The sequence below is a fragment of the Myxine glutinosa genome, chromosome 14, assembly GCF_964187855.1.
Source record: "Myxine glutinosa chromosome 14, kmMyxGlut1.1, whole genome shotgun sequence".
Taxonomy (NCBI): Eukaryota; Metazoa; Chordata; class Myxini; order Myxiniformes; family Myxinidae; genus Myxine; species Myxine glutinosa.
In genome coordinates this window covers 87110976-87131457 of record NC_136274.1, presented here as the reverse complement: position 1 = coordinate 87131457, position 20482 = coordinate 87110976, and the positions used below count along the sequence as shown (strand labels likewise).

General features: G+C 48.1%; 1 protein-coding gene across 1 annotated transcript; it reads right to left on the bottom strand.

The window, feature by feature from the left end:
* Positions 1-10598: 10598 nt before the first annotated feature.
* LOC137439379 (protein FAM200C-like) lies at positions 10599-11816 on the bottom strand. The gene has a single exon (XM_078768019.1). It carries the CDS (start codon positions 11814-11816, stop codon positions 10599-10601), a length of 1218 nt encoding a protein of 405 aa, XP_078624145.1.
* Positions 11817-20482: the final 8666 nt, after the last annotated feature.

The window sequence follows — 20482 nt, the reverse complement described above, 5'->3', positions numbered from 1 at the left end:
CCTGAGGCTCAAAAAGACCCTGAATACCCAAAAACCCCAAAGACCCAAAACACCCCGAAGACCCAAAACACCCCGAAGACCCAAAACACCCCAAAGACCCATAACAACCTGCCGCTTCTGTAGTGAGCGGGTGTACTAGTTGATAAAAAGAGCAATATTTTGCCAATAAAAGGTTTGGTTCTCGTATGAATAACTCTTCAAACTAATACAAGAATTTCGATGTTAATTTTTCAAACTGTCACAATCAACAAAGCTATTTCTATTATTCACGTGAGAATTGGTTCTATTCTGATGAAAATCTGACCGAGCCTTCGGGAATTTCACATGGATTTGTTGCAAGATGATCTCATCTACCATATAAAACGCAATGTGTGTTTGTATGTTTCTGACCCCCTTCATAAGTGTCGGTTTTAAAGCCTTTGAGTGGGGTTTTAATGGGCATCTTGGAGGTCAGAGTGATGAAAACCCCATCCTCCGCCGGTGGTTCCTCAGTTTCCAGCCTCAAAAGTGAAGGCTGATCCAACGTCCTGGATGTGCCACTCGAGGAAGTGTTTGGTTCAGTCCGTGTAGATGTGCCACTCGAGGAAGTGTTTGCTTCAGTCCGTGTGGATGTGCCACTCGAGGAAGTGTTTGCTTCAGCACGATGTAGCAATGCCGTCGGAAAGACATTATGTGGCGAACTGTTGAATCAGATCGCAAACGAAGAGGAATCATGGAGACTCGTGACACCACGGTCCCAAACTGTTTTAAAACGGACACAATATCTCCGCTTTTCACGCACGGCGGAATATTTGACAAAATCACGTTCACCGGCGTGTCCATTGGACTCACATTAACAAAAATGTCCGGCGGTACCGACAAACCGGTTTCGACCGCCTGGGCTACGTAGCGCTCCTCTGAAAGAAAAACCACAAGTCGTTGGTTCATCTTCGAAGCCGCTAAAACGTTCTCGATCCCAACGAGCTCTCCCAAGCCCAACACAATGTCCTCGACCCGAACTCCGTCGGGCGGACTCACGATGACTCCATTCTTTCGAGTCAGCGACTCGTAAATACTATTCTGCAAACGACCGCTTGCCATAGCGATAAATGAACCAAAACTAAGGAAGTATTTGAAAACAAAATAGAACATATCGCAAGCAAGGCCTGCAGGCGAAGGTGAAATGAAAAAAAATAGAAAAAGGGAGCCGATAAATGACGATGATGAAAAACAAGCAGAGCACAGGCCCGAAGAACACACTTCTTTAGGCCTCGCACACAAACTCACCGTTCTCTCTCTCTCTTTATCTCTTTCTCTCTCTCCTGTCTCAACAAAGAGAGGAAATACGGGGAAAACTTCACAAACAGCGACACAGAGGGAGTGAAATGGGGATAGGAAAGACACCAAAACAACATAGTACTCACAGCTTGACACACACAGCCGCCATGATGCCACACCCACGCAAGACTCACCAACGACCAGCAGGGGTGAGAGAGAAAGAGAGAAACAGAAAAAGAGAGAGAGACTCTGACTTTTACTTTTGTGTCCTTTCATTTTATTATAAACTAGGGCATGCCTGTACGTGGGTGCAATGCCCGTACGTGGGTACGTGGGTACGTGGGTGCGAGTACGGTGACAATCCCCCCCCCCCCCTCTATTTACATGAAATGGTTTGGTTCATGAAATGTTTTGGTCCATTCGCAACGCCAAAGCGAACGGCGAACGGCTTGCGAGTACAGTGACAATCCCCCCCCCCCCCCCCCTCTATTTACATGAAATGGTTTGGTCCATTCGCAACGACCACAGAACCCCCCCCCCCCCCCCCCCCTCTATTTACATGAAATGGTTTGGTCCATTCGCAACGCCAAAGCGAACGGCGAACGGCTAAATCGCCATAGCTCGGTAACTACTTGTCCGATTAATTTCAAACCTTGAAAAGGCACATCCTCGGGTCCCCAGCAATATACCTGGCAAGTTTAAAGTATATCGGACCCGTGGTTGTCGAGAAACAGCGGTCACAGACATACAAACATACAAACATACAAACATACACACAGAGATTACTGGAATTATAGATAGATGTATAAAACCAAAAGTATTCCAACTCACTTTACATACAAATCACAACCTCATTTCCAATGCATTTGCACAAAACATGCCCCATAACTCTTCAAACACAAGCAGGTTCCCCATGTTTACATGATAAGCATGTTCGAGCTTTATACGTGCTGACACCATCCATATAAAACAAAAAAATACATTTTATTTTTTCCACTACCTAATCTGGCTTTTCTGGTTTTATAAATTGCAAGCTTAGCGATTCCAAGCAAAAAATTCAAAAGCAATCACACAGTTTTTCCTAATATACATGCAAGTCCGTAAGTTTGGCCAGGATGTGATGGACCAGTCTCCAATTTCGGTCTCCTGTACGTCCGACAGTCGGACACCTCTACATTTCATCCCAATTTGGAGTGAGAAAAGCTCCTGCAGGTAAAAGCTCTTTCCACTTGTTTCTTAAGGGTGATGCACAGCCCAGAAAGCACACCTCAAGACAAATTCTGTACATTGCCCTTTTCCCCATGATGTGGAACACACCGGATTCTTTGCTGTTAGAGGAAAACACACCATGTTGTTCTTGGGCAGTGACTGAGAGTTCAGGGAAGGTTAAACGAAAATCTACTTCTTAATTTACCCCATTCCACCCAATATTTAAATCTAAAAAAGTCTGGGATGCAATCTTTATGACCCTGCTCACTATTCTAATTCAACGCAAGCCAATGTTTCCAGAAACAGCGCTGGCAGACAACCATCGCTTCACGGATAGCTCCATGAGATCTCGCACTTTATTCATCCCATTGTTCGTGAAATGTTCCCTAAAAGCTCGGCTGGTAGATGTTTCAGCGAATAATGAGTTTTGGAACAATGGCTCATGCACAAACTTCTTGGGATCGTAAGAAATCTCCAACCGCTGCACTCCTAGAGCTTGCCAGGCCTTTAGAAGAGACCGATGAAATGCAGGGAGCTCTATCGACCTGCTTCAAGTCCATAAGGAAAAGATCCTGGTCATAGTCCAGAGAGAGAGAGAGAGAGAGAGAGAGAGAGAGAGAGAGAGAGAGAGAGAGAGAAATAAAAGATGTGGTTGCATAAATCTCACAAAGAATGTTGATAGAAACCAAAGCAATACTTTTCGAAATACACACTTTTAGGTGTACCAAGCTTGATCACCATTCATGTTATGACAAGCCATATACACATTCTTATATTTAAAGCTAATAAGAAACTTAAAACTTAATGCCCAAGAACACGAGGGCATCAATGCTCTTGCACGTAGCTTCCTTTGACATATTTGAGAGAAACATACATTCAAGACAAAACATAAAACGTCGAGAAAGATCCAGTAAATAGGCATAAATACACTACTGCTTTTGTACAATCATTAGCTCATGATTTTGTTGTTGTTGTTCATTCATGTTATGACCTGAAAGGCAAAATAGCAAGAACTTATGATGTTTATGCAGACAATTTTTTTCATTCAAATACTACGTATACTCGGTGATCCTGCTAAGTAGTTAAAAGATATAATTATTTAAAAAATGAAAATATCAATACCAGTCATGTGCGCAGCTTTCTTTAACAAGCGGCTGGCTTCCATGGTCTGGCAGACCTTAGACACATGAGCAATCTGCATCACTCCCCCAGACTTAGTTCACCATGCACTACCAACATGATCAATGATATTGATAAGCATATAACAACATGTTTTGGCTAGCCTAATAAATATATGAGCCAGGGGCAGGGCAATAACAATTTACATGGTTTATGTTGGATCTAAAGCTTCGCTTTATTTTGCAGCGCTGCCTTTATATACATTAGAGGTCCAGTGTTAAAGAATGTGTATGGGCAACTGGGAAGACATACACATACCTTATTCTTAACTAGTACTGGTAGCGGATCGTTGAGCGAGAGCTCGAGATGCATGTGCTCTCTCCGCTAAACCAAACTCAGAGACATCAGTGAAACGTTGGAAGCCAAAGTGTAAACTCAGATCGTCTGACAGATTCGGGTTCGTCTCCAACTCTAAATCTGACCAAATTCCAGTTGCTTTATTCGCATGAATGCCACATATATTCTTCCATCGCTCCGCACACGAAAATACCTAAATTTTATTCAGGAGCTCAAGGAAAACGATGAAATCGTGGATTTTGTCGACGAACAGACGTGCATACAACACTCCATGCTGTGGTCTGTACGTGCACGTACCGCACATATAGCACAATATAACCTCATCCGTGCCGTATTTTTTTCCCCTCATGTGTACTATGTATCAACGCATGTGATTGGTCAATCAGTGTATAGACGTTATTTTTAGACCAATGGCGAATACCGTGAGAACATCAACATATTTTACGTCATGTAAAAATGTTCCTGTTTTTTGATAATTTCTCATTCATGTGCAAGTTTTGACAAAAAGAACAAGCATATTCGTTATTCAAATATTTTGATGCATTTTGTTATGTCAAATCTGTGTTGTGCCTTGGAGGTAGTGAACAAAACTGAAAGAAAAACGGGGTCGTCCCACGGCCGACATTGCTTCGGATATGAAATCCTTCCTCTTCTCCAATGGCTTGATCTCTGATCATCAATTTGGTTTCAGACCTGGTCACTCTACTATGGACATGCTGCTTCTGCTGTCTCAACAATGGATGGAGGTCCTCAATGCCAAACAGGAAATTAGAGCTGTCTCCCTTGACATATCACGGACTTCGATACGGTCTGGAAACCCGCTCTGCTCACCAAACTCTCCTTCTATGGTATCCATGGAAATCTCCACGCATGGCTTGCGGACTTCCTCTCTGGTCGTAGTCAATGTGTGGCCCTAAATGGATTTATCTCATCTCCCCTTCCTGTTCAGGCTGGAGTTCCCCAAGGCAGTGTTCTGGGCCCTGTACTTTTTCTGGTCTTCATCAATGATCTCTCCGACTCTGAAAAATCCTCTCCACCTCTTTGTTGATGACTCCACTTTCTGCCGCTCCATACCTGGTCCCTCAGATCGGCAGTCTATAGCCTCCTCACTCTCTGCAGACCTGGACAAAATCAGACTGGTCAAACAAGTGTAACATGTCTTTCAATCCTGACAAATCTCACACTCTCACTTTGACTCTCCGAAAAGACCGACTGGACAACCCTCCCGTCCACCTTCTGAACAATCCTCTCCAAGAAGTTCTCTCACTCAAGCTTTTGGGTCTCACTATCTGCCATGATCTTTCCTGGGAAAACCACATTTCCAAGCTGGCCTCCAAAGCCAGTCGCCGACTGGGCATCCTCCGTCGTGCGAAGTCCTTCCTTGGCACACCTGAGCTCCTCACCACATACAAGGCTTTTATCCGCAGCTCAATGGAATACTGTTCTCCCCTCTGGGCTGGTGCTCCTGCCTCACACCTAGCTCAGTTTCACGCTGTTGAAACCAAAGCTTTCAGAATCATTGGAATCTCCCGCGATAAAGCTAACTCCGAGGGCCTTTCACTCACTCACCGCATGCAGGTAGGTGGTCTTTCTGTCTTCTACCGACTCCTATCCGGCCTTGCTCCCCCAGCTCTCTCTGGGCTCTGTCCCACAAATATTCCTACAGGTCGCACAAGATCTGCCACCAACCCTCTTCTGGTGAAATTGCCAAAATCAAGACTGCTCACCTTCACTCTTTCATTCTTCTTTACTCCTGCCTCTGGAACAAACTCCCTCACTCTCTTCAATCCCACTCCTCCCTCCAGGTCTTTAAAACAGCTGTTCACCACCATCTCTTGTTCTCCCCCATCCAAAACCTTGATCTCTTCTCCCCCTGTTAATTCACCCCAGATCCACTTTTTTTGAAATACCGACTTCATTCCTGGAACTCCTAGCAGTGTCCATGTTTTTTATACCTCTCCCACCCCCTCCCCCACCTTCCCCCGCCTTCCTATGCCTCCTCCCTCCAAGCCCTCTCCCTCCCACAGATCTTCCGTTATCCCTGTTCTCTGCTGTTGTACTTGTGTGCTTCCCTCTCTCTCCCCATCTTGTCTCTGCTGTCTCCCTTTATTGTATGTTTTGTGTGGCCGTTTTTTTTTTGTGCTTGATGTTGGCTCTTACACGAGCCTCGGTCTTGTATACAAAAAAAGAAAATGCAAAGAGAAGAACAGAGGCAAAGACAGATTTTGAGAACGACTTTTACAAATTAATGAACAATGCTGTGTTTGGAAAGACGATGGAAAATCTTAGGAACAGACAAAATATAAGACTTGCTACATCTTGGAAACAAGATGTAGCAAGTCTTATATTTTGACTGTTCCTAAGGTGTTGGAGTGAATTCCATTCAATGTACAATGTGCGCTGAGTGGGTTAATCAAAAATGTAGTGGTTTAAGAGGGTCATTAACCAGTGTGGCAGCTACATTCAAGTGTAAGGTGTGCACAGAGGGAGCTGCAGATGGAGGAAATGTTGAGTTGGATCTTGGAGATGGCGTGAAGCTGGAAGGTGTGAAAACATTTTGCTACCTCGGAGACATGCTGAATGGGGAAGGTGGATCAGACTCGGCAACGGTTGCTGGAGTGAGATGTGCATGGAAGAAGTTTCGGGAACTGAGTGACGTGCTGACGAGGAGGGGAGTGTCGTTGAAGCTGAAGGGAAAGGTGTATGCTGCATGTGTGAGAAGTGTTATGACTTATGGGAGTGAGACATGGGTAATGAACGTAGAGCAGCAACAAAGGCTGGAAAGAGTGGAAATGCGAATGGTTCGGTGGATGTGCGGAGTATCGTTGAGAGAGAGGAAGACAAATGATGAATTGTGAAAGATGATGGGAATAGAGCCTGTGATTGATGCTGTGAAGTGAAACAGGTTAAGATGGTTTTGGTCATGTGTTGAGGAAGGATGAAAGTGACTGGTTGAGAAGAATGATGGAAATGAATGTAGAAGGAAGTGGAGGACGGGGAAGACCAAGAAAGACTTGGCTAAAGGTGGTGGAAGAAGAAATGCGGGCAAGGGGGTTAACAAGGGGAGATGCAGAAAATCGAGCAAAATGGAGAAGATTGTCATGGGGCCCACAAGGCTAACCCCCACTATAGCAGGGAAAATTGCCTTAAAATGCCTGTTGTTTTGTTTTGTTTCTACATCTTGGGAACAAGCACCTAAATTAATTAATCGACCCCGTTTTCAAAGAGTAGAGGTGTTTTCAGAGAACTTTTGTGCTATTCATATGATTAAAGAGAGTATTGAAATGGATAAGTGTATTTATATAGGAACAACAATTTTTGAATTGTCAAAATTATTAAGGTGTGAATACTACTCCAACAACTTAATACTACTACAACAACTTAAAGAGGAGATATGTGGATGATATTAATTTGCTTTATATGGATACAGACAGTTTTATTTTTAAAATCAACATGGAAGATATTGTTGTGGTTTTTAGAACCCTCCACTTTGTAAATATCTGTAATATTCCCTTATAAATAATCCCCTGTAAATATTCCCATTTTTGGTGTAAAGGTCAAAGGTCGCACCCTAGTTAGGCCACGAGCAACACGTAGCACACCATAGGCTTCTTCCTTAGTTATTTCATTAGTCTGTGTTTCAGGTAAGGATCTGTTTCCAATAGTTGAATCTGCGTTGTATTAATCAAATAACCTAGGCCCCCTTCAATTATCCCCAATCTCTCTCTCTCTCTCCAAAAGTGCCAATAGCACCTTCAACAGGGCTTGTCCTTCCCAATGCTGCCACATAATCGTATTGCCGTCGTCGCTGCCTTAGCGCTCGCTCCCAAACTCCATTGAACACGCGGTCGGCTCGAGGAAAGCAGGGGCAGAGCCACGGGAAGAGGTGTGGCCTCGTCCACGAGCCATCGAGGGTGGAGCCAGTGAGCCCTCGCTGACCAACCAGGGCTGAGATGAGCTCGTTAGTAGGCGTAGCCCTATGAAGGCGGCTTGATTTCCAACGCGCGGTTATATAAGCGCGAGCGCGAAGCCCTTTTGCGCAGATGCGGGGGATGAGCAGAGAGATGCGCCAGGGAGAGAGAAGGATTCAAACCTGAGAGAACAGCGCAGAGATGGCGGATGATAAGAACACTGCGCGGAGGATCGCCTGGAACGATCGTTTGATACGAACTGCCGTTTGGTTTTGAGAGCGTTCGGCACGCTATACGTACGCAGCATTCCGGCCCCTCGCATATGTAAGGTCCAGTCGTGTGCCAACGATACGCGAAGCTGCCTGCCGTTCTTTGCCCGCGGACCCGGAGCCTGGACGGATCCCATCGCCTGGAACCATCTGCCTGGACCTTCCTCCCCTACCAGCTACCATTCCGTGTGAGTCTGTCTGTTTGTCCTGGGGTCGTGATAAGTTAAGACTGTTTAGATAAGGTTGCCCTATGTACTTTTATTTCCTTCTTTTGTATATTCTTGCCTTTCGTTTCCTCTTTTAGTGTAGTTAATAAATCATATTTGTTCTTCCTTCACCCTTCTTATTCTTTGGGTTTTCCTCTCATCTGGTCGCTTTAGTCTTTTCCCAATTGAATACCTGTGGCACGATTAGAACCGCTCAGAATCGAGTTAGTTTTATTGCAAACGGCTCGAGCTTAGGATTGCTAAACCGCTCGGCAATCTTCCATCTTGTCCGTGGCTCGAGCAGAAGTATCGTCCTGCTTTGCGGAGAGGTTGGCGAAGGTATCTGGGAACCCATTGACCAGTCACCCTGGTCAATCTCAACCCCGCAAAGGAGCGCGATATCTTCTAGGACTCGGACGGCCAGCTTAATAGACGAGGGGATTAAACCCCCCTCGGTAAGGGGAGCGCCGTAATCTGAGATCCGCCACAATATTTATAAAGATATGTCTCAGGATGTTAATACTTATGATACAAGCAATTACAACCAAAACAAGCAGTTGTTTTCTACAAAGAATAAAAAGGTTATTGGAAAGTTTAAAGATGAATTGGGTGTAAAGGTTATGAATGGATTTGTGGGATTGATAGCAAAGGCTTATGCTTATAAATATTGCTACGGTTTTGAGATTGGCACATATTGGTCATTAAAGGTTAGCCCCCCATAGTTAGTCCATCAGCAACACGTAGGCCACCTTAGAGTATTAGTTATGTCATAGTATGTGTGAATATCAGCCATTTCCCCTAGTAATATCTGCGTTGTGTAAAGACATAAGTTTAGGTCCTTTCATTTTGCGTCCACCCTTCAATTCCACCTATGGGCATAATTGATCCCACGCCCCATTTGGCTGATCCCTCAGTTTGTTACGCTTTGGGCTACCCGCAGCAGTTTGTTACGCTTTGGCTGCCAGCAGCATTCGGTGGCCTTTGTTCGCTCGCTAGTCAAGTACCACGAGGTAGGCCTGAGAAGAGGGAGGGGCACGGGGGGTCGGGGTGGGGCGGCGTCAAGGAGCGCGTCAGAGGCGATGACGGTAAGGGCCACCAGCCAACCAGGGCTCTAAGGGCATGGCGTGGTAAGGCGCGTCTGGCAAGTGCTAGAACAAGGGTTCTTAACCTTTCTAGTGTCACGCCCCCTTTTGCAATTGTTGCTCGTCTCCACGCCCCCCTCCACCTACATCTGACAAAGCCGCTCGTTGGGGAGAGTGCGAGAGGGGTGTCCCCTCTCGCTGGGGGGGTCTGGGGGGTCTCCCCCAGGAAATTTTTGAATTCTAGGTGCTCTGTGGTGCATTCTGAGGGATTTGTTCGTTGATATTGAAGCCAGCCAGGGCTGGGCCCTGGGCCCTGGCTATTGACGTAGATTCTGTTAACAGCCAGGGCCCTAAGCATGGCAGCCAGGGCCGGGCCCTGGCGGGCCCTGGCTTATTTCAAACACTGGATCTGGTACCCCTGAACAGATAATGTTCTTTCAAAATAACAAAGGAGAGATTACAAACCTCGTTTTATTGCATCAAAACGCAAACAAGCTCAAGGCACGGATCGATGAAAGGAAAGGGTAACTACACAAAACACGTTTGTTGAAATGTCACATCAAAGGACGCAAAATCAATGAAACAACAATTTAGTCACTAAAGAAGCAATGCCAAAAATCTCACTAAATTTTAGTGAGATGGTTGGCACTGCTTCTTAGCTATCAGATCCGGATTTCGTGGTCGCGTGCCAGAGAGAGCACAGCGCAGATCTCCTTCAACGTTCAGCTTGCTTCTGTATTTGGTCTTGACAGCGACCAGCGCGGAGAATGCAGCCTCGCAGAGATACGTGGATCCGAACATCGTCAGAATCCGAACAGCTTGAAGCGAGATCAGAGGATAAACAGGAAGATACTTGACCCAGAATGTCTCCAGGTCCAGAATTTCAAAGTCATCCTCAGCCGAGGAGTTGAACTTCAGCTCCAGAAACTCCCCCTGGACCTCGTCCGAAACATCAGCTACGTCGCATTGGAATGGGTTTCTGATGAATTTCCAGGTCTTTCGCTTTTCGTCCAAGTCAGGAAAGTAGCGGATGAAATCCGCTTTGAGTTCAGTCAGATGATCGATGATTTGGTTCTTTAACTTTGAATCGAGAAGGCCGTCCGGAACGGCAGAGTCCAGGTTTGGGAAACAAGCTATGTTTCCGGCCTCCATTCGGCATTTCCAGAGGTCGAGTTTAGCCATGAAGGCTCAAATGGCATCGTATTGCGTGATAATGTTTATGTGCTTCCCTTGCAGTTTTTGGTTGATACCGTTGAGTGCTTCGAAGATGTCTACGAGGTAAGCTAGAGACAGTTGACATTCTCGAGACTGGAACATTTTGTAGAGATCCGCCTTCCGCTGCACGTCTAGGAATGTTGCGACTTCTTCCCTCAGCTCGTAGACTCGCCCCAACATGTTTCCCTTCGAAAGCCAACGCATGTTTGTGTGGAAAAGCAAGGCTTGATGATCGCAGTCCAGGTCCTTGCACAGCTGTTTGAACAGGCGACTGTTTAAGGCTCCACCTTTGATAAAGTTGACTACCTTGATAGCCAGGTTCAGGAAATCCCTCATTTCAGCGGGCAGGGTCTTAGATGCTAAGGACTCACGATGGATAACGCAGTGTGTACCAATAGCAGAGGGACTCTTTTGTTTCACCTTCGTAACGAAACCCGAACGCGAACCAAGCATGGCCGGAGCTCCGTCTGTGCAAACACCTACCAACGCGTCCCATGAAAGTCGATTTTCTTCAAAGAACTTCGATACCACTTCAAAGACATCCGCTGCTGTCGTGTAAGTTTCCAGGGGATGACAAAATAGCATTTCCTCCTTCACGCTGTCGCCTAATATGAAATGAGCATACATGAGCAGCTGAGAACACTGAGCCACGTCTGTCGTTTCGTCGCATTGGATGGCAAAGACAGGCGAGGCCCTTATCTGGTCAGTCACTTGTTCTTTGATGTCCTGAGACATTTCATCGATCCGTCCCTTGATGGTATCGTTCGACAGGGAGATAGCCGAGAGTTTGTTCGCACTATCCTTCCCCAGGATGAGCTCTGCCGCTCGCAGTAGACTCGGTTTAATGAGAGTCTCTCCGATTGTATGGCTCTTCTTGTTCTTTGCTACTAGCAGGGCAATCTCGTAGGACGCCTCAACGATCTTTGACGTCTGTTGCCGAAATGTCCCACTGCTGTCCAACTTAGCTCGCTTCAAGGCTTCCCTTTTCGCCACAAAGAATGCCTGTGATTTGTCTGCTAGTTCAGGATGGGTTGTCCTCAAGTGGCGTTCCAAACGTGTTGGCCGCATGGCATCATTGCTCAGAGTCTTGTAACATATAACGCACTGAGGAACCTCTGCGTCACCCTTTTGAAGTGCCACAAATCCGAACTTGATGTACTCGTCTTGGTATTTCCTCTTTTTCGCACTCATTGCCATTGACTTCGATTCCAGTTAATAATCTGTCGGAAGAAAAAAAGAAGTGTTAGTTGAGACTGAAACAAACTAGGAATTATATAAGGTGCTATCTTTTCGGTTAATTAATTTTTTTCAGTAGGGGGATTATAATTTTCGTTTGGGGTTATTTAGACGTTTATACTGCCGTCCCGCGCCCCCTCTGAAAATTGCTCACGCCCCCTTTGGGGGGCGCACCCCACAGGTTAAGAACCGAGGTGCTAGAAGGTTCGCGGGGCGTGCCTATACAAGCCTTGGCACAAAGCCCTTGAAAAGGACTCGAAGGATTCGTACGAAAGGACTGGTTGGAAAGGGGCTTGCAGTGAGGACTCACAGAGAAGAGGGCTGGAAGGACTTTTACGGCGAGTGCATTGAGAGCACCTCATTGTGTCAGCGCTTCAAGGCTTTGAACTGTATTCGCCTATTACGTACGCAGCCACGCGAGTGAACGCGGCAATAGCCGCCAGTGTTAACCGCCAGAGCCCAGACCCTACCGTTCACCCCGATTATCCCGTGTGCGCCAACGACAAGCGGAGAGCTCCTGCCGTCTCTACTTACCATCTGCCCGGTACGAGCTGGGAACCGGAGAGAGAGCTGCACGGACGCCATCCCTGGACGCGCTGGTGACCATCAACCTGACCTTCATCAGCAAGCCCCGTGTGAGTGTGTCTGTGTGTGAGGCGGGCCCGTTTGTCCTGGGAGTAAGTTAAGACTGTTTTTTAGGCTGCACTGTGTCTCTGCTTCTTCTCATCATTGTAAATAGTGTGAATAAATTCTGTTCTTCCTTTCTTCCCAATTCGACCGCTTCTGTGATTTCTCCATTGGGTAAGCGTGACACGAATAAGAACCGCTTGGATTGGGGTCGAGTAATTGATAACGGCACGGATCGCGTGTTCACTACCGCTCGGCGTATCCACCAACACACGTGATTCGTGCGAGGCTTATCTCCTCGTTTCAGGGCAGTGCTAGTACTTAGGTAATAGCGAATCTGGTCCTACAACCCTATTTAGCACTGTCCGGAAAGGACGTCATATGCCTCCGGTCATGCCTGGTCAGTTAAAGACAAGGGGACTAATCCCCCCTTGGTAAGGGGAGAAGGCCGGCGCCGAGACCCGCAACAATATATTGATGGGGATGTTAAAAGGAGTGATAGAAAGTTGAAGGGAATAAGAAAAATGTAATTCAAGAGACTATAAATTTTGAGCATTATTATGATTGTTTGATGTTGAGAAGGGAAGAGTGTGAATATGAATACAATAAGAAGTTATAAACATTAATTATATACGGAGGAGATAAATATAAAGGCATTAAGGGCTTTTGATGATATTAGCAGTTTATTTTAGATCATGGAATTGATAGCATCCCTTATCGATATAAGTGTTAAGATAAACATAAGTGATAAGATAAAAAGGGGGTGGGAGGGTGGGGGTTGAACGGGCTGCCGCTGCATTTTTTACTGATATATAAATTAAAGAACCAAGCAATAACCAAACAAAAGAGTGGAGAAAAATGCAGCCTTGGTATTTAAATGGAAACCATAACGAATGTGAAAATTCAAATAAGTCTTATTGAAGAAATAACCAAAAGAAAAGTAAATAAAACAAATAAGCGAATAAATTGAAGTACAAATAATAATAATTTTTTTTGTGTATACAGAATCGAGGCTCGTGAAAGAGCTAACATTTATCACACAAACAAATCAAACAGACAAACAAAATACACAAAAAGAGGGAGCAGTAGACAAGATGGGGAGAGAAGGGGAAGCACACAAACACAACATTTGAGAGCAGGGACATCTGGAGATGTGTGGGAGGGAGAGGGCTTGGGGGGAGGAGGCGTGGGAAGGGGGGGGGGGGTGTGAGAAGTATAAAACACAAGGACACCAAGGACTTCCAGGACAGAAGTTGGTATTTCTAAAAAGTGGATTTGGGGTGAAATTAGCGGGGGTAGTAAAATATCAAGATTTTGGATGGGTGAAGATAAGAGATGGTGGTGAACAGCTGTTTTAAAGACCTGGAGGGAGGAGTGGGATTGAAGAGAGTGAGGGAGTTTGCTCCAGAGGCGGGAGAAAAGAGGAATGAAGGAGTGAAGGTGAGCCACAGAATCTTGATTTTGGCAGTTTAACCATAAGAGGGTTGCAGGCAGATCTTGTGCGACCTGTCGAATATTTGGGGGACAGAGCCCAGAGAGAGCTGGGGGGGGGGGGGCAAGGCCGGAGAGGAGTCGGTAGAAGACGGAAAGACCACCAACCTGCCTGCGGTGAGTGAGTGAAAGGCCCTTGGAGTTAGCTTCATCGCAGGAGATTCCAATAATTCTGAACGCTTTGGTTTCAACAGCGTGAAGACGAGCTAGGTGTGAGGCAGGAGCACCAGCCCAGAGGGGAGAGCAGTATTCCATTGAGCTGTGGATGAAAGCCTTGTATGTGGTGAGGATCTCAGGTGTGCCAAGGAAGGACTTCACACGACGGAGGATGCCCGGTTGGCGACTGGCTTTGGAGGCCAGATTGAAAAGATCATGGCAGATAGTGAGACCCAAAAGCTTGAGTGACAGAACTTCTTAGAGAGGATTATTCAGAAAGTGGATGGGAGGGTTGTCCAGTCGGTCTTTTCGGAGAGACATCGTAAGAGTGTGAGATTTGTCAGGATTGAAAGACATGTTCCACTTGTTTGCCCAGTCTGTGATTTTGTCCAGGTCTGCAGAGAGTGAGGAGGCTGCAGACTGCCGATCTGAGGGATGAGGAATGGAGCGACAGACAGTAGAGTCATCAGCAAAGAGATAGAGAGGATTTTAAAGAGAGTCAGAGAGATCATTGATGAAGACCAGAAAAAGCAAAGGGCCCAGAACACTGCCTTGGGGAACTCCAGCCTGAACAGGAAGAGGAGATGAGAGAAACCCATTCAGGGCCACACGTAGACTACGACTAGAGAGGAAGTCCGCCAGCCATGCGTGGAGATTTCCATGGATACCAAAGGAGGAGAGTTTGCTGAGCAGAGCGGGTTTCCAGACCGTATCGAAGTCCGTGATATGTTAAGGGAGACAGCTCTAATTTTCTGTTTGGCATTGAGGACCTCCATCCATTGTTGAGAAAGCAGAAGCAGCATGTCCAGAGTAAAGTGACCAGGTCTGAAACCAAATTGATGATCAGAGATCAAGCCATTGGAGAAGAGGAAAGATTTCATATCTGAAGCAATGATGGATTCCATGACTTTGCTGATATATAATTGGGAGAAGGCTGATTGGTCTGTAGTTGCTAGGATCTGTTTTTGCACCTTTTTTGTGCAAAGCGGTGATGTTGGCTGATTTCCAAGCAGATGGCAGATGACCTTGAGCAAAAGAGAGGGTGAAGAGAACAGAGAGAGGGAGTGAAAGAGCGGAAGAACAGGATTTTAGGACCCGTGGGCTGATGCCGTCAGGTCCAGTTGCAGAATCAGAGTCGAGGGTTGACAGAAACTTTTCCACCTTGTCAGGAGGAAAGGACACGGAGTCCAGGAGCAGCTGGGTACGACTGGGTACTGTGGGTACAGAGAGGGACGGGTTTGGGACACAAGATTTAGAGGCAAACACAGAGTTGAGGCATTCAGCTTTTTCACGTGCGGAGTCAGCCGTGTAGCTGTTTGAGGTGAGGGAGGGGATGGAGGGGGGACAAACACCAGAAGCAGATTTGACCAGACGCCAGCAGGATTTGGAAGAGGGAGACAGATAGAGTTCAGTCTTGAGAACGGAGAGATATTGTTTCCTGGCTCTCCTGAGGGTAGACACACTTGTTTCGGGATTTGTGAAAGGAAATGAGATTTCCTTCCGTTGGATTTGCTTTCCAGGAGACGAAGGCAAGTTGTTTCTGGGCAACAGCCTCACCACAAGATGCCGTGTACCATGGACGGGAGGAAGGGCATGACAACTGAAGACGAGATGGGATAAATCTGTGCATGAGAGAGAGAAATTTACTTTGGAAGAATTCCCAGGATCAGTTGATGTCAGAGGTGGTAGAGATGGGAGACCAGTCCAGATGATTGATGGCTGCTTGAAGACCGTGCCAGTTGGCTTGAGTGAAATGCCAGACTCGTCGACGCTGAGGAGGCTCTCTGAGAATGGTCAGAGAGATGTCCACTTTAACAAGCACATGATCAGATGAGCCGATTGGAGCAGAAGAAGAGCAGCAGTCATTTTCAGGGAAGTTAGTCATAACCAAAAGTGGAAGTTAGAGGCTCCTCCCAGAGGATTCAACATCCTTGAATGGACAGGAAATGTTGATGGTTGCCAAGAAATCAATGGGAAAATAATTTAGGGTGAAGGTAACCGTGTTCGGCATGAAAGAAATGATGGGCGCCCAAAAGAATGACATAAATAAAATACATGGGAGAATGGACATCCAAGAGAAAAAGATGGACATTCAAGAGAAAAAGATGGACGCCCAAGGTGACAAATCCACCCGAGAAATGAGAGAAATGAAAGACGGGTTAACAGGGTTGGAAAACAAAATGGGTGGTCAATTGAAAGAAATGGGAGACAAATCCACCCGGGAATTGGAAAAAATGAGGGTGGCATCCGAGAAGGAAATAAAAGAAATGGGGGAGGACATTAGGCGCGGGTTGAGCGAGGAGGTCGCATTGGTACGCAATGAGGTAAAGCAGTGCGAGGAGCGCGTGGAGAAGGAGTTGAGGAAGAGTACGGCCAGATTACATGGGGGTCTAGAGGAATTGACTCGGGAGGTAGAAAAGCTGACATTGGGACTGCAGGAATTAAGGGAGCAAGTGGGTAAGAACGGGGGCTGAAAGCAGCACAAAGGGAAATAAAAAAAGAACTAATAGCGACGAAGAAGGAATGTCAAATGATACACGAGGGGCTGACGAAGAGGGTAGATGATGTGGTAGAGACGTTGGGGACGAGGGAACGAGAGGTCAGGACCCATATAGAGACGACCAGGGTGGTCTTAGGAGAAATTGCGGGGGCGCACCGGGAGATAGAAGGGGTGAAACAAAAGTTGGAGGAAGTAGAAGAAGGGATGAGTGAAATTAAAAAGGGACGGAGGGAGACTAAAATAGAAATAAAGGAGGAGGTGATGGAATATGTGCAAGGTCTGTGTTCACATCGTGATGACGTGCTTGCTAACCAAATAAAGAGTTTGCAGGTGACGGAGGAGAAGCGAGGAGGAAGAAGCGCGGAGGTGAGTGGCGATAATGGCGGAAATGTGTTTGGTGTGAGGGGAGGTTCGACGAGCTTGGGGGTTGGAATAGACCCGGGCGTTCGTGAAAGGCCAATGGTAAGGTGTGCGACCGCCACAGAGGGCGTGGAGAGAGAGTGTGCGCATGGGTGTCCGACAATGGGGTGTGCGAAAGGTGTTTGTGTGCGAAAGGTGTTTGTGAGCCGGGGTGTGTGAGTATGGAATGGGTAGCGGGTTGCGAAGAGGCGGCCCAGGCATCGACACCGACCGGAGTAGTTTTTAGTGGGACGAGTAACGCACGCGAGCTCCCGGGGGGTAGTGTACTATGGGGGCCCGAACGGTTCGGCCCCGCATTAACCCCCCAAGGAGCGGCGCACGGGGTCCGACCATTGGGCGGCCATAAGGTCCCGCTCGCGCCGTATGACGGTAAGAGCGATTTGAGGGCGTATCTGGCGCAATTCGATCACGTGTGTAGGGGTAACGGTTGGAACCCGGACGAAGGTGGGGTACACCTCGTGGCAGCCCTGCGCGGCGCAGAGGCGGAGTTTCTAACGGCTTTACCACTGGGTGCTATCACCTTGCTGGACCTCCGTGCAGCCCTAATTAATCGTTTCGGCATGGAACAGCAGAGCGAGCTTGTTAAAGCTCAGCTCGCGCTGCGAAAAAGAAAGCCCCAGGAGACCATCGGGGAATTGGTATATGACATTCGCCGCGCAGTGGGGATAGCGCATGCGGACATGGCCGCGACCTCCCAAGAGAGTTTGGCACTGGACCATTTTATCCAGGCTTGCCCAGACCCCGAGCTTCGGCAACAGCTCGCCATGTGGCGCCCGCGGACCCTGAGCCAGGCGGCCGACGCTGCGGCCCGTTGGGAGGCAGCGAGGCCCCTGGCCCGGGGGAGCAAGCGCCACGCAGTGGCGGTGAGACAGGTAGGGCCCGTGGCTGGTGACGGCCCCCTGAGAGGGTCCGCCCCCGAAAGGGGCTCGGACCTGGAGGACATGATTTGAAGGTTGGTGGACCAGTGCCTGGCGGGACCTGGAACATGGCAGACGGCTCCAGCGGTGGCACCTGGTAGGCCATGATCAAATGCCCCAATTCGGGATTACGGGGGGGGGGGGGCAATTTGGAATTCCGGAGGCAAGCACCTTACCAGGTGAGGTGCTATAATTGTAACCGGGTGGGTCACCGTGCGTGGGAATGTAGAGCCCTGCGCCGGGACGGACCTCGGCAGCCGAGATCATCAACTCCGCCTCGAACGGGTCGGACTAGCCGACCCCAGACACCCCCCCCCCCCGCCAGGGCCCGGGAAACTAATAGGTGCCGAGCATGCAGGGCCATGTTCGGCAGTAGGGGATAGAGAAGAGCCCTCATTGACGCGACAGGTCATCTATTGTGGCCAAATTGGTACAGGTAGTTTGACAATTCAGTGCAAAATTGCCGCCGTGGGGGTAGACGCCATAGTGGACACAGGAGCTCGCGCCACGATCATCAGCCCTGTGGTCCTTAATTCGAGTGCAGACGGCTGGGATAAAATCCAGCGTCTCGAAAATCATAGTTTGCAGTTGGCTAACGGGGTAACGGCCCTCATCATAGGGCGTGGTTTTGTAACCCTCAAGTTGGGGTCGGTAAAGAGGGAAATAGAAGTTTGGGTCACAGAAGTGGGCGACCCATGCCTAATCGGGTTGGATTTGTTGACTGCCAACGGTTGTAAAATCCATTTGTGCCGGAAGGACTCTGCAAGTGGGAATAGATGAGCTGCCATTCGACGGGGTGAGCACGGCCGAGAGGACGGAGCTGGAGGCTTCTGAGGCCGTGACCATTCCCCCAAGGGCCGAGGCAATAGTGCCGGCCCGATGACTAGCTCACCCAACCTGGCAGGAGTCCTGCGGCCTAGTCGAACCGGTGGCAGCGCAGTCCGTCCCGGGTTTAGTCATGGGCCGCACACTCGTAAAAACGGATGGGCCGGTGGTGGCCATCCGGGTAATTAATGTTTGTACAGACCACGCACTATAAGGCAGGGCACGAAGATAGCCGGCTGCACCCCAGTTAATGAAGTCGTGGCAGTGAGGGGCGAGAACATCCAGCCGAGCCGGTCCCGGAGGGAGTCCCTAGGAAATGGTAGGAATTGGCCCGATCCCATTTGTGAGATGGTAAACCGGAGTAGCATAGAGTTGGAGGAGACCCAGTGGGAGGCCTTACACAAATTAATTGAGACCCATTTGGATATCTTCTCCTTGTCCTCCGAGGATATTGGACGTACGGGCCTGGTGAAACATCAGATCCACACCGGTGAGGCCCGGCCTATTCGTCAGCCCGCCCGACGGCTCCCTTGGAGCAAGAGGGAGGAAGCTGATGAACAGGTAGAAAATATGCTCAATGCAGGCATCATTGAGTCCTCGGGAAGTCCTTCGATGTCACCAGTTGTGTTGGTTAAAAAGAAAGATGGAACCACGCGGTTCTGCGTGGACTATCCCCAACTGAACAACCTGACACTCAAAGACTCATATCCCCTGCCAAGAATTGACGATACCCTCGATGCCGTTGCGGGCTCAAATTGGTTCTCAACCTTGGACCTCAAGAGTGGGTATTGGCAGGTGGAGATGGACAGGGCAGGGAAGGAGAAAACGGCATTTTCCACAGGTAAGGGGCTGTATCAGTTCACTGTGATGCCGTTTGGTTTGTGTAACGCCCCCGCCACCTTTGAAAGATTGATGGAGCATGTACTGGGCGGCATGCCATGGCAGTCATGCCTGGTGTACCTGGATGACGTCTTGGTGCATGCTAAAACATTTCCCCAAGCCATAGCTAATTTGGACCAGGTGTTTGGGTGCCTCAGACAGGCAGGGTTAAAGTTGAGCCTGAGTAAGTGCACTTTGTTTGCTAAGGAGGTGGCCTATTTAGGTCACGTCATTGGTCGCGAGGGGGTAAAAACAGACCCAGGCAAAATTACAGCAGTGGAGGAGTGGCCCGCACCTCGTAACATTAAGGAGGTGCGGGGATTTTTGGGACTCTGCTCCTACTACCGGCGTTCTGTGGCAAAATTTGCAGAGATGGCCCGGCCCCTTCACTGGCTTACGGAGAAGGGGATGAGATTTAATTGGACAAGGGAGTGCCAGGAGGCCTTCCTAGCATTGAAGGGGTGTTTGACATCCGCACCCATTCTAGCATACCCCACTAGTGACGGGACATTTACCCTGGACACGGATGCAAGCCAGGAAGGATTGGGCGCGGTTTTGTCCCAGACGCAGGGGGGTGTGGAGAGAGTGATCGCGTATTATAGTCTCTATAATAGTTCAAGCCTAGTTCTGCCTGCAAGCCTAGTTCTCTGAGTAGGCCCGAGCAAAATTATTGGGTCACTCATAAAGAGTTATTGGCTATGCTGGCTGCCATGAGCCATTTCCACTCGTACTTGTACTGGCGGAAATTTCTGGTTCGAACTGACCATTCCTCCCTGCAATGGCTCCTCCGTTTAAGGAGCCGGAGG